Below are 12,104 nucleotides of genomic sequence, written 5' to 3'. Positions count from 1 at the left end.
GAACAGTGGGATCAATGGCATGGTGGAGGGCTGCTGTTGAAGTCTCTATTAATGCTCAAATTAGGAATGTGTAAGGACCTTTCAGCCCTTGCCCATATTCCTAGCCCAACACTGCTGAATTGTTGCCACATTGATACCAGCCCATTCCAACATCAGCCCTGCCTTTGACCTGTGGTTCCTGGTGAAGCAGGAGCATGCATGTCTCATGCCAGCTTTCCTCACTCTCTCCCAGTCTGTATCATGAAATGTACAGCCAGGTCCTACATGCAATCACTTGTCTTTTAGGAAAATGTAAATGGGCCCCTGGACTGCACATGGGCACTCTGTGCTTCAATCCTGCATTATTACTGTGATGGACTTTCTCCCAGTGCTGTGCAAAGGACTAGGCAGGGTACAAAACTAAACTTAAGATGCTCATGGCTTAATGTTTTCCCTGCCTGGCTTCCCCTGGTTGCTGCAGGTGAACCTGATGCAGTACATGAAGCTGAGCACCTCCCGGGATTTCCGCATCAACGCGTCCGTGCTGGACAGCGCCCTGCAGGAGCAGAACTCAGAGGATGCTGAGAATGAGCCACACAACGACCAGGTCAGAACTCATTTAGCTGCTTTTACTGATAGCTTTCCTTCTCTTTAGAAGCCAGCTGTATTTGTGAGTTGTGCAGGAATGTGTGAGGTTAGAACAGCTTGTCTTCCCTGGGTTAGCTCTCACTTTAATACTAAGCTGACAGGAAGGAGTGAACAGTTTCTCTCAGAGCACCCCCTACACTCCAGCCCTCTGCCTCAAGCAGCCTTTATTTTCATGCACCAGCTCTGTGTCCCTGGTTTTGGGGAAGTGAAACTGTTGGGCAGGATCAGACCTTTGCAGCATGATGCAAAGTGGTTTTGTATGCCAGTTCCAGTAAAGACCCACCAGGGGAAATTCTGCAAGGCATCATTCTCCTCAGACACATCTCTACTACACAGTGCTGGTGAAGGCAGTGCAGTGTGCTGGCTAAGAAAAATAAACAAATCACTCTGCTGATTGTCCAGGTTTTTATTGGTGCTTCTGTCCATATTTTCCTGAGTGTTTCAACAAGCCAAAACCCAGGACAAAGTCCCTGCTCTGTGGTTTGAGTTCCAGCATGAACTGGAGAGCAGGTGGTCCATGGGGAAAGTCTCAGTGGCTGACAGGAATCCCATACTCAGGTCATTTTGTTAGTGAGAAAAAAAAAGAGCTAAATCTTGTTCTGCACAGCTGGCTTCTTGCTCTAGGTAAACATTCCCTAGACTACTCACACAAAACCAATCACACTCTACTGCTGCTCTCTTCCTCCCCTCTCCAGAGCAGCACAGCGGAGCAGACAGATGAGAACCAGGAACCCAAAAAGAAGAGACAGAGAAAAAAATAAACTGGGGCTGCTGCCACTGCCTTCTCTCACAGTGCCTTTTCCATGGTGGACTTGCCTTGGTCTCAGAGCCTGCAGATGTGGAGATGATGGTTTATTGCTTCTCTTGCCAAATACTTATGCCTTCTTCCTTGGTGTCCATGGGAGCGACTCTGGCCCCCGTCTCAGGTTTTACAGCTGGCTGCTGCCATCAGAAGTGCCTCTGCTGATTGCATGTGCTGCTACAAAATCTTCCCCAGGAACATCCCTTCTTACAGCAAAAGGGAAAGGGAGCGACTGGGATCAGTCCCTGCCAAAAGATCTGCTTCTGAAAGGACAGGAAGGCTTTGGCATGTAGTCTGGACAATTGTCCTGGCACTTTGGTGTCATCATTGCTTCTCCAGCGAGCCTTTGGTTATTTCAATTATCTGATATATATCCAGTGCTTCCCCTGGAAGACAAGGGGACAGTCAGTTCCCTGCAGTACACTCAGATTGTGCAATGTAACAGAGTGATGGTTGGAGTTTGCTTTAGGTCAGAGCATCTAGCACAGAAACCCTGCATTTATTCAAACTTCTGTTTTGGGTGGTGGTGAGAATGCAGAAACCAGCACCAGCAGGGAGCTGGGAACATGAGCTGTTCTGCCTTGGATTTGAAGCTGCTGTGTGCAGCTCCTGAGCAGTGAGGGGCCACAGTCTCTGCACAGGCTGGTTTTGCACGGTTTTGCTGTTATGTTTTTGCTGACCCTGATTGTGATGCACTTGTTTAATTTACCTTGTTCTTGGTGAAAAGTGCCCTTTTTGCCTACAGAGCACAAATCCAGTTTCTGAAAGCACCCTTTAAGTAAGAGTCCTAATAAAGGTTACTTAAGGGCGGAGCATCTGATGTGTGCAGTGACTGAGAGAACAAATCTGAGGGCAGTTTCTTCCCTTATCTGGGAAGGAGCTGCTGCACAATGAGGAGGAGCTGCTTTCCCAGCCATGAGTTAAATGTTTGCTTGCAGCAATTGGAGGGTTACATTGAGTGCAAATAGGGATGACTTGAGGCCTTGGGACTGCTGAGGAAGCACCCATTAATGCCAGAGCAGTTTTCTGAACAGAGTTGTGCAGGGAAGGAGGGAAAGGAATGAAAGATGGAAAGGTTTGGGTCTGCAGTGTAAAATAAACAAGGTTGTTGAGGTGCTTCCTTTCAGAGAAGAAGAAATTAAATTTGGTTTGCGTTAAAAGTGCACAGGATGGCTCCTCCAAGGGGCACAAAGCATGGGAGAACAGAGCCAGGCCTGGCTCATCACTGTCACAACCATTTGGAAAGCAGCAGCACTAACTGCTCAAGGACTGAGGAAAGGGACAGGCTGCAGCACAGTGTAAGTCAGATGATGTGTCAGGAACTAAGGGGCTCATGAGGTGCCTCAGCTGAACAAGGAGTCCTTGGGGAATCACAACTTAGGCCAAGTGCTCTCCTTAAGCTGGGAAGGCTTGTGCAGAGATTACAGGGGACAGCTTGCATGGACACTGCTCACCTTGAGGAATGCCGTACTTCTCCATCCCCATGGGATTTGATGGCGTCACACAGTTCATGGTCACCTCTTTCCTTAAGCACTGGTCAATATCCACTGCACTGAAGAAAGCCACTGACTGTGGCAGATCCTGGAGGCCCAGTTTGTAGGCAAACATGCACCTGGAGAACAAGCAAACAGGTGGGAGGGTGCTGGACATCACCCTTGGCCTTGTCACACCCAGTTCCAATCAGCCACATTTACCAAACACTGGCCAGCCACCCCTCACAGGGTGTTATGCACCCACAGGTGTGGGACTTTCTATGTCCTGGATAGCAGGAGCATCAAGTATTGCTGAAGTGGGTATGGGAGGAACAGTAATGGAGCCTCCTCGGGAAAAGGGAAGAATCCAGCCCCTCACTGCTGGCTAATCCTCCCTGGCAGGCAGAGCAGATGCAGGATTTTCCCAGCAGGAAGCCCTGTGCTCACAGGAGCCAGCACAAAAGCAGGAACATCAGGGTGCCCATCCCTGCTGTGGCTGCAGAAAGGCTGTTCGTGGCATTCCTGCCTCCACACAGGAGAAACAGCTCACCTTGGCCAGCTCCTGTGTAACCAAATTCCCCACGGTGCTGGGAGGGGGATTTGGCAAAGCTGGCTGTGCCAGAGCTGGATCAATAGGAGCCCTTGGAGTCAGGAGCTTTCTAGGCTGAGCTTAGTTTTGCCTGGGGCGGGGAAGCAGCAGGAACACCCCATGCTGTGGGAGGGGTGACAGTGCTGATGCTCACAGCAGAGATGAGCCATGCCCCTTGCTGTCCTTTGAAGGCAGCAGGGGAGAAGGGATGGGACAGTTTCAGGTTCCTCAACCAAGCCCAAAGGCTGCTGCCATGTTACAGCTGCAGACCTGAAGGGAGCAAAAAGCAATGTAGTGGCATCCCAGCAGAGCCAGTGACTGGCCCCATCCCTGCAGGGCCAAAAGCTGATGGTATCTCCCTTTTGCCAGCACATTATCCCTGGGAATCAAAGCTGAGGTCCATTTACAGCCACCTGAGTCACACATGAAGGAACTGAAGCCTCCAGTGCTGCTAACTTGCCCTGAACAGAAGAAAACTGCTCTGCATGAGCTTGCTGCAAGCAAAGCCAACCCAGCCCCTGGGGCTTGCCTGTCCCACTCCAGAGTCACTGCTGCTCCTCCCCAGGAGACACCAGAGCATCACATCTCACCTTGTGAGGAGGTTGGTGATCTGCAGGGCCAGGGCTGCCCGGTAGCGATCCTGGTGCTGGACCAGGTACCGCACCTCGTCGTGGATGCTGATGCAGAAGCGCCCTTTGATGTCAAACTCCTCAAACAGCCATTTCATGGCAACCAACATGAGGTGCAGGTAGTCAACAGCTGAGCTCTGCACCACCCAGTTCACTCTGCTGGTCACAAACTGTTGAAAGAGATGGACAGTAAGAGAGCACAGCAGGAAAGGGCATGGTACCTGTACAGGACAGCTTCTGGGATAAATCTGTTAACTCAGGGTGGCTGGGTTTTCCTGATGGCCTGGAAATAAAGGCACCGAGGGGTTTCCTGAATGGCTACAAGAGCCTAGTGGGCCTCCAGCAATCTAAGAGGGGCTGAACATCAGGTACTCATTTTTGAATACATAAGCAAGGCCAAAATCTCAGCAGCCCAGAGCAGTATCCTTACCTCCCCCTGGACCACGGCAGGCTCCAGGGCCCTGCTGATGTGACAGCCCAGCACTGGGGTCTGTGGGGAGGGGGACAAGGCAATGCTTTCCAGCTTGTTGAACATCTCGGACTCAGTGCCTCCAGCCCACACTCTCTGCTCCACCAAATTCCACTTCTTCCTCTGCCGGGACCTGTGGGGCAGAGGGGAGGTTTGCTGGAAGAGTGGGAGGGGGCTGCAGGTCCCCATTTGAGACCTTCAAACACTCTCTCCTGTTTTGGGGTAGCGGGATGAAACCCTGTTGACTCTTCACTGGGAAAGTGGGTGAGGCTGACAGCCCCCAAATCAAAACTCCTTGGCCCTGGAGGAGCAGGAAGGGCAGACCAAGACTGTGCAGCCCCACCTCCCTCCTCTGCCCACTGCCCATGAGGCTGCAGCCCTCTCTGCCTCACATCCCAATGGACAGATGTGCAGGGTCAGACCATCTCACTTTTTCATGGTTTCTCTCTGGAGCCGCTGGACGTCCTGGCCCGACACCGATCCATCCTCCGCCCTGTCCACAGCCAGGTCCAGCTTCGTCACCAGCCACTCGCCCTCCTCAGAGAGATGAAACCTGCAGGGCACAGCGAGTAACCCAGCTGCCATGAACACTGCCACCAGCCCTGTGGGCACCGTCCCCGGGCAGCACCCACCTGCGGATGCCCTTGGTGACGGCGTACATCTGCTGGGCCTTCTCCCGCGCCTGCTGCTGCGTGAGCCGGTGGTTGAACTGCATCAGCAGCCGCTCGGCGAAGGGCAGCCCCGCCCCGTAGATGCGCCCGTAGTTGAAGACCTTGGCGTGCTCCCGGCTGATGCCCACGGTGGCAGCTGTCTTGCTGTGCAGGTCCGTGGCGTTGCTCTTCTTGCCCTGCAGAGTCATCCAGCCAAAAGCTGTGCAGCCTGCGGGAGGGGAGCAGAGGTTGGACACCAAATGGGATCAGGATGAGGATTCAGCAAAGCCTCTCCCCCGTGGCACAACCCCGGCTCACCGTGCATGCCAGCGAACTGCGCCTCGCCGAGCACAGCAGCGATCCACAGCTCCTGGGAATCCACGTCTGCTCCCACCAGGGAGTAGCCAGGTGGCACCTGGACCATGGCTTTCAGCTCACTGCCCACCCGGTCAGCCTGCAGGACACGATGCTCAGGTGAGCACATCCCTCTCCTCCTCCATGGCACAGGAGCAGCCTTCCTCCCACAGCCAGAGTGCTGGCACAGCATTCCCTGTGCCCCTAAGTTTTGCTCTCAGTGTCAAAACCAGGTTTAACCCATGTGGAACATTACAGTTGGTTACTCCAGCACAGAAGAAGGGGAGCTTGAGAAAAAACAGAAACTGGTACGTTGGTGTTTTCTTCCCCTTTTCCACATCCTGAAGCTCCAGAGCCTCTGCCCACTCCTTCCTTTCTCCCCCATGAAAGAACATCAGCAAGAGAAACCCAGCTCTAGCCCTGTTACCCCAAATTCCACATCCATATCCAACTCTATTCCAAGCCAAGCAGCTCCCATCAGTGCAAGACACAGAGGGAGCCCCAAAACAGTCCCACAAGGATCCAAGCATGGCCATACCCGGGCGTTGCTGGCTGTCAGCCAGGTGGGCTCCACTGCCCGCCGGGTGACAGTGCCTGCAGTCACCACCTGCGGCAGGATGGCTCCGTAATCGTCCTCCTCGTTATAGTCAGGATGCCTGGGACAGAGGCAAGGATGAGCATCACCCTGCAAGAGCCCTGCTGGTGTGGGGCAAAGGGAACAGTCCAGATTTGGGTACCGTACTTGGTCACCACACGAGGCAGCTCCCCCTTCTTCAGCCACACCACCATCTGGGAACTGAGGGGACACATGGCAGGTGAGATGCTGAGCCCCCATGCATCCACACAAACTCCCCACAGGAGTGTCACCATGAAAGCAGCTGCTCACCTGATCCGCTTGTGAGCATTCCTCCAAAACGAGATCATTTTGTTAATCTCCAGGGCTCTTGTCCCATGGGTGCGGCCCACAGCAGCCCGCAGGGTGCCGTCCTCCATCTGGGGCAGGAAATCCTTGGCAAAAGGGCTTCCCACGTTGTTATCATTCCCATCCTTTAGCAGCAAAAGAGGTGTCAGGGCTCAGCAAGCCACCATTCCACATCATCAAAGCTCTGTGTATCCTCCTCTCCCAGCTAGAGAGATGGATTTCCCCCACCCAACCCCATGGGATGAGATGTGGGTCCCAGCAGCACTGTGGGGACAGGAAAAGCCCCAGAAGCCCCAGCTTGCCTTGTGAGGCAGCTTGAAGAACCAGCACCCAGGGATGTTGACATCATTGTAGGGACCATTGCCATGGTGGAATGAGGGCTGGTTCCTCTCTGCACACTTCAGCTCTTCCATCTCCTCCTGTGACCAGCAAAGTGAGACAACGCCAAGAACATTTTCAGGCATGGCAGGAGGGGGAAATCAAGGAAAGAGAGACCACCACGCCATTCCACAGGAAACCCTCCTTACCTGCACCAGGCTCTTGTCTGCTTTGCTCATTTTCTCCTCTGGATCCACCTCAATCCGGCTCAGTTCCTCCATCTGCAGCAGAGAGGGACCATGGGGAAACCAGATCAAACACCAATCCTCCAGTAACCCTTATTAAAGGGAATTTCTTACTTGCAGCCCCTGGAGCTGCACACAGGGCTGGTTACTGAATGCACACAGGAAGAAGCACAGCCCCACACCTCCCTCCCATCAGGGAACCCTCCATCCCTTCCTTCACCTTCTGCCACATCGTGCTGCTGTCCATCACCAGCTCGTCCTCTACAGCTGCCTCCAGCCTCACGGGCTGCTCCTTGCCCTTCTCCAGGCAGTGCTGCCTGTACAGGTTTTCAATCACCCTGGCAGAGGAGAGGACGCAGCTGATGCACCCAGAACAGAACCCAAAGGCTCTGGGGCAGCACCTGGGCAGAGTGCCAGGGTGCCAGGGAGCTCCCAAACACCTCCAGCCCAGCACCCCATGACCTCCCTCTCACCTGTGTGGGCAGGAGGGGCCATCAGTCTCTGTAACAGCTGCTGGCAAATTGTCCTGCCGTCCTGGCACCAGGTACCCCCAGCCATGTTTTTCTGAGTAATGGAGGGGGAAGCCGTCCCAGGCCAGGCGCATCAGCTTCGGGGTCACCCTCATCTGCAGGCTGATGAGGCTGGGGCCAGGCACCCACCCCTCCTCCTCCAGCCGTGGGCACAGCTTGCGGTACCAGCTGGGGAGCAGCAGAGATAGATCAGAGAGTGCAGGGAAGGCCCTGGGACACACAGGGTCCCCAACTCACCCTGGGTGGCCTGGCAGGTGCTGGAGTCTCTTGGGTTGCAGCGTGACTGTCTCCTTCAGGCGCTCCAGACAGAGCTGGCTCGCTGAGACTTTCTGCTCCTCTTCCTCACTGGGGGGACCAGGGTCTGGTGGGGCAAGGAGAACTGGCTTGCAAAGGGCCCTCTGTGCCACCCTTCTGGGGACAGGAACATCAAACCAGCTCCCCACCACATGCAGCAGCATGGAACGTAGGCCAATGAGTCACCCTGCAGCATCAACAAACCTTGTCCCTTTGTCTGGGCACCCCTGGGAAGGCAGCCCTGGAGCATCCCTCACCCCAGGGATCGCCTGTGCTCACCCTCCTGCCACTTCTGTGCTGACTCTTCTGCATTCATTGCTGCTGGGGAGACTTGGCTGTTGCCATCCTGGCCTTTCTTCTTCTTCTTCCCTGGATTCTTCTTTTGCTTAAACTCCTGTGTGTCCCATTCGAGATCCCAGAGCCAAGGGTCATCCTTGTACCTGATGACACACCATTGTCACACCACAGCTTTGCTCCTGTCCCTCACACCCACCCACAGCCCCCCATGGACCACCTGCTGCCTGAGCTCCTTCCTGCAGCCCCAGCCCATGGTACCTGTGCTCGTGCAGCAGCTGGCAGGCATCGTTGGCCAGGTTCATCAGGGACTTCTTCATCTCCTTCTGCAGCTCCTCGTAAATACCCTGAGCATCATCCAGGTACTTCTTCCAGTTCCCATTGACCGGCAGGTAAGACACTCCCATCTCCAGCATCCCTGCAAATGTGACAGGGTGGGGGCACCTGACCCCAAAGCAGCAAGGAATTAGGTATCTGCCAGAGGGGACCAGCTCTGGAAGCACCAGACTACAACAGATATGAGTGTGTCTTCATCTAGAGTTTCCCAGTCTCACACAACCCTTGATGTTCTTCCACTAAACCATAAAGATCCTTGTATCTTCTGCCTGCCTTGTGCAACAACCCCAAAACTGTGTCACTCCAGACTGCCTCGGGAAGCCTGTTCACCTCCCTCAGCCACTGTGCTGATTTTATTCCTGCTCACCTAGATGGGAGGGGTCTGAAGTCCCTCCTGAAAAGAGGTTCAGGACACCCTAAGGAGCTACATTTTATGCTCAGAGGGACCATGACCCTCCTCACTACCCACCAAGCCCACAGCCCCTTGAGCCAACACCAGCCAGCACCTGGCAGCTCTCACCTCTGCATAAACAGTGGCAGCTGCTCTTGAAACACCTCGTGTGTGGCCTGGACATCACGGGCACAGTATGTCATCAGGTCCTGGGGACAGCAGCAGATGAGAGCAGGCAAAGCAGCCACCCCTCTGCCAGCACAGGGCAAGGCATCGGGGCTGCAGGAGCACAGAGCCTGTGCACACCCAATGCTGCAAGAAACCGCAGCAAAATGGAAACCACCCCAGCAGCTACTGCCACCCCGCTCCCCTCTCCAGCTCCTGCTGCCTGTCAGGACGGTGGGATGGCCTCCTGCACCTGGAAGTCACTCCTGATGTCAGCCATGGTGCCCTTCACAAAGATCTCCCGTGCCTCCTTCTCCAGCGGCTCCCCCCCGACGTAGAGCGCGTGCACATCAGCCAGGTTGTTGATGCTGCTGACGTGCACCCAGTCCCACGAGGTGATCTGTGGACAATGGGGGGGTCAGACAGCGTGGGAGGAATTACCAGCTGCAGCCACAATCAGGATGCTGCTGCTTCAGCTTCAACCAAGGCCACCTTATCTGAAATGTGCTGGGAGAGTTTCACTCAGTGAAACTCCCACTCTGCCAATCTAGGAGCAAACAGGAGCACACAGTCCCCTGCCAGCCACAGCACTGCCAACAGCTCAGCTCCCTCACTCACCGCCGGCCCCTCTGCCTTGCTGCGTGTTCTCTTCATGTGCTCCTTGACCTGCTGCAGCCCCTTCCTCTTGCCGTGCTTGGCAGCCATCCAGAGGCTGCGCTGGAAGCCAGTCAGCCCAGAGATGGCCATGTGCATGCTCATGGTGTCCAGGAAACGCATCTTGGAGCCCTGGGACACAACACAGCGGCACAAAAGAGAGGGTTTGGATATGCTGGAGGAGCTGCAGGTCCTCTGCTCAAGCTGCTTTTGCCAAAGGAAACTTTGCCTCCCACACTCCCCTTTTGAGAGCCAAAAGCATCCCCAGTGCAGGCTGTCAGCTGCTCAGAGGCACCTGCTACATCCCCAGCTGCCACCCTGCAGCCTCCAGCAGCCCTACAGGGTGCAAGAGTATCTTCCTCTAAGGGGATCCAGCCTCAACCTGCTCTGCAGGACAAAGTGAGCACAAGCTTGGGGTATCTGTGCAGAACAGCATCTGTTGAAATAACCCTCAACAGCCAAATTATTATCTGGGTGAGAAACTGCAGCTGCCAGTATGAGGCAAAGGCTCAGTGGATTACCTGGATAAGGTACTGCTCCTTGATGAACGCCCGGTCAAAGGCCACGTTGTGTCCCACCACCACTCTCTCCGTCCAGTCCTGTTTGCTGGCACAGCTGGCACCTGCTGGGCTCTCCATGGGAATGAGGTCAGCCAGGGTGAGGTGGCTGGACCAGGAGTAACGCTGCTCCAGCAGCCGCCTGCTGCACCACGAGTACCTGCAGGGGACACCCACAGCTGTCACAAAGCACCCACAGCACCATGGGGTGCTGAGCAGGACCCACCTGTGGGAGAGGTTACCAACCCCAGCGACTGCTGTGCCTGCTAAGCAGGACACACATCCCACATCCCAGAGCCACGCTCTGGGGCTTTGTTGTGTCTTCCCTGCAATCCAACAGTGGATTGCAGGAAGAGGCTCCTCTCAGGACCATCTCCATCCTCCCAAAACCGTGTCCCCCCAGCCCTGCTGTGACCCCAGCGTTGCTGCTGGCACTGCATCTCACCAGGCGTGCGGGGACACCGCCACGGCCAGCGTCGGGCAGTGGCCATCGGCCACGCACACCTCCACATCCAGCACCAGCGCCCGCTCCTCGGGGAACTCAACAGGCTCCGCTTGCCCGTGGGGGCCGTAGCGGGTCCAGCCCAGCTTCCACGCCCACTGCTCAGGCAGCGGGGGCAGCTCGCAGCGCAGCAGCTCGTTGGCCGCCTCCAGGTAGGGCAAGCTCTGCTTCTGCGCCAGCAGCCGAAAGTGCTCGTCGATGTTGTCCCCGTACATGCGGGGCAGCTGCAGGTGCACGTCGGGCAGCGTGGAGGTCTCCTTGCCCCACAGGTCGTGGCGCTGCAGGTGCTGCACGCTCTGCTGCACCTTCTCCGCCGAGTAGCGCACCTGGGCTCCGCGGAAGATCTGCTCGTGGAGGCTCCTGGAGAGCATCTGGATGTTGAGGGGGTTCATGCGCCGCTGGCCCGCGGCTGGCTCCGGGCTGGGCTCCGGGCTGGGCTCCGGGCTGGGCTCCTGCGGCAGCGGGCGGCTGGCCGAGGAGCTGGATGGGCATCGCCGGGGCTGGGGGCTGCAGCCCCTCACCGGGCGCATCCAGGACACGCGTCTCATCGTCCCCCCTGCTCGGGGTGTGCCTGGGCTGGAGCTGCGGGGGGAGAAAAGGCCAGGGGTGAGCTCAGCACTGACCACCACCCCACCATGCACACACTGTTCTGTACAGCCACGCACTGCTCATACAGCTGTGCCCCCATACAGCTGTGCCCCCATACAGCTGTGCCCCCATACAGCTGTGCCCCCATACAGCTGTATCCCCATACAGATGTTTCCCCCATAAAGCCGTGCCCCATACAAATGTTTGCTCATACAGATGTTTCCCCCATAGAGACGTTTTCCACCATACAGTCGTGCTCCCCAGCCGTGCCTCCATATGAATGTTCCCTCATATAGATATTTTACCCCATACAGATGTTTCCCCATACAGCCATGCCTCCATACGTTTCCCCATACAGATGTTTTCCCCATACAGCCGTGCCCCCATACGTTTCCCCATACAGATGTTTTCCCCATACAGCCGTGCCCCCCATACGTTTCCCCATACAGATGTTTCCCCCATAAAGCCGTGCCCCATACACACGTTTCCCCATACAGATGTTTTCCCCCATAAAGCCATGCCCCATACAGCCACGCCCCCATACAGCCGTGCCCCCATGCAGATGTTTCCCCCATACAGATGTTTTCCCCGTTTTCCCCCCGAATTCCCCCCAATTCCCACCTGCTCCCCGCAAGCGCCACCGGGGCCTGGACCCGCGGGCAGATCCAAACCGCGGCGCGCGGGGGAGCTTCCGGCCGCGGTGACGTCCCGTCCCG

At 56.0% G+C, this 12,104-nt stretch overlaps 2 protein-coding genes across 2 annotated transcripts in view; one reads left to right on the top strand and one right to left on the bottom strand.

The window, feature by feature from the left end:
* The window catches only part of FANCI (FA complementation group I), a 23,131-nt gene extending 21,726 nt beyond the window's left edge, over positions 1-1,405 (top strand). Inside the window, exons 36-37 of the mRNA XM_033070834.1 lie at positions 461-586; positions 1,323-1,405. Of these exons, the coding sequence (XP_032926725.1) occupies positions 461-586; positions 1,323-1,388 (192 nt within the window). The 3' untranslated portion in view covers positions 1,389-1,405. The remainder of the gene's footprint in view (positions 1-460; positions 587-1,322) is intronic.
* POLG (DNA polymerase gamma, catalytic subunit) lies at positions 1,019-12,104 on the bottom strand. The gene is made up of 23 exons (XM_033070835.2): positions 12,010-12,104; positions 10,744-11,382; positions 10,263-10,458; positions 9,706-9,873; positions 9,341-9,487; positions 9,052-9,131; positions 8,457-8,639; positions 8,181-8,341; positions 7,845-7,968; positions 7,551-7,775; positions 7,298-7,415; positions 7,042-7,113; positions 6,817-6,933; positions 6,479-6,639; positions 6,335-6,388; positions 6,131-6,248; positions 5,557-5,692; positions 5,221-5,467; positions 5,019-5,141; positions 4,550-4,721; positions 4,081-4,289; positions 2,884-3,041; positions 1,019-1,815 (listed from the first exon to the last, which is right to left on the bottom strand). Exons 2-23 carry the CDS (start codon positions 11,346-11,348, stop codon positions 1,754-1,756), a joined length of 3,636 nt encoding a protein of 1,211 aa, XP_032926726.1. The 5' UTR covers positions 11,349-11,382; positions 12,010-12,104; the 3' UTR covers positions 1,019-1,753.

The sequence above is a fragment of the Catharus ustulatus genome, chromosome 12 (genome assembly GCF_009819885.2).
Source record: "Catharus ustulatus isolate bCatUst1 chromosome 12, bCatUst1.pri.v2, whole genome shotgun sequence".
NCBI classification, from domain to species: domain Eukaryota; kingdom Metazoa; phylum Chordata; class Aves; order Passeriformes; family Turdidae; genus Catharus; species Catharus ustulatus.
This window is presented reverse-complemented; position numbering and strand designations above follow the sequence as displayed.

Bases quoted from the DNA above. Each gene is read 5' to 3' on its own strand.
- POLG (XM_033070835.2), bottom strand. From the start codon at position 11,348: ATGAGACGCGTGTCCTGGATGCGCCCGGTGAGGGGCTGCAGCCCCCAG. The intron at 5,693-6,130 runs GTATGGCCATGC...CGTGTCCTGCAG, and splicing joins TGACAGCCAGCAACGCCCGG to GCTGACCGGGTGGGCAGTGA. The intron at 5,468-5,556 runs GTGAGCCGGGGT...CCCCTCCCGCAG, and splicing joins GCAGTTCGCTGGCATGCACG to GCTGCACAGCTTTTGGCTGG.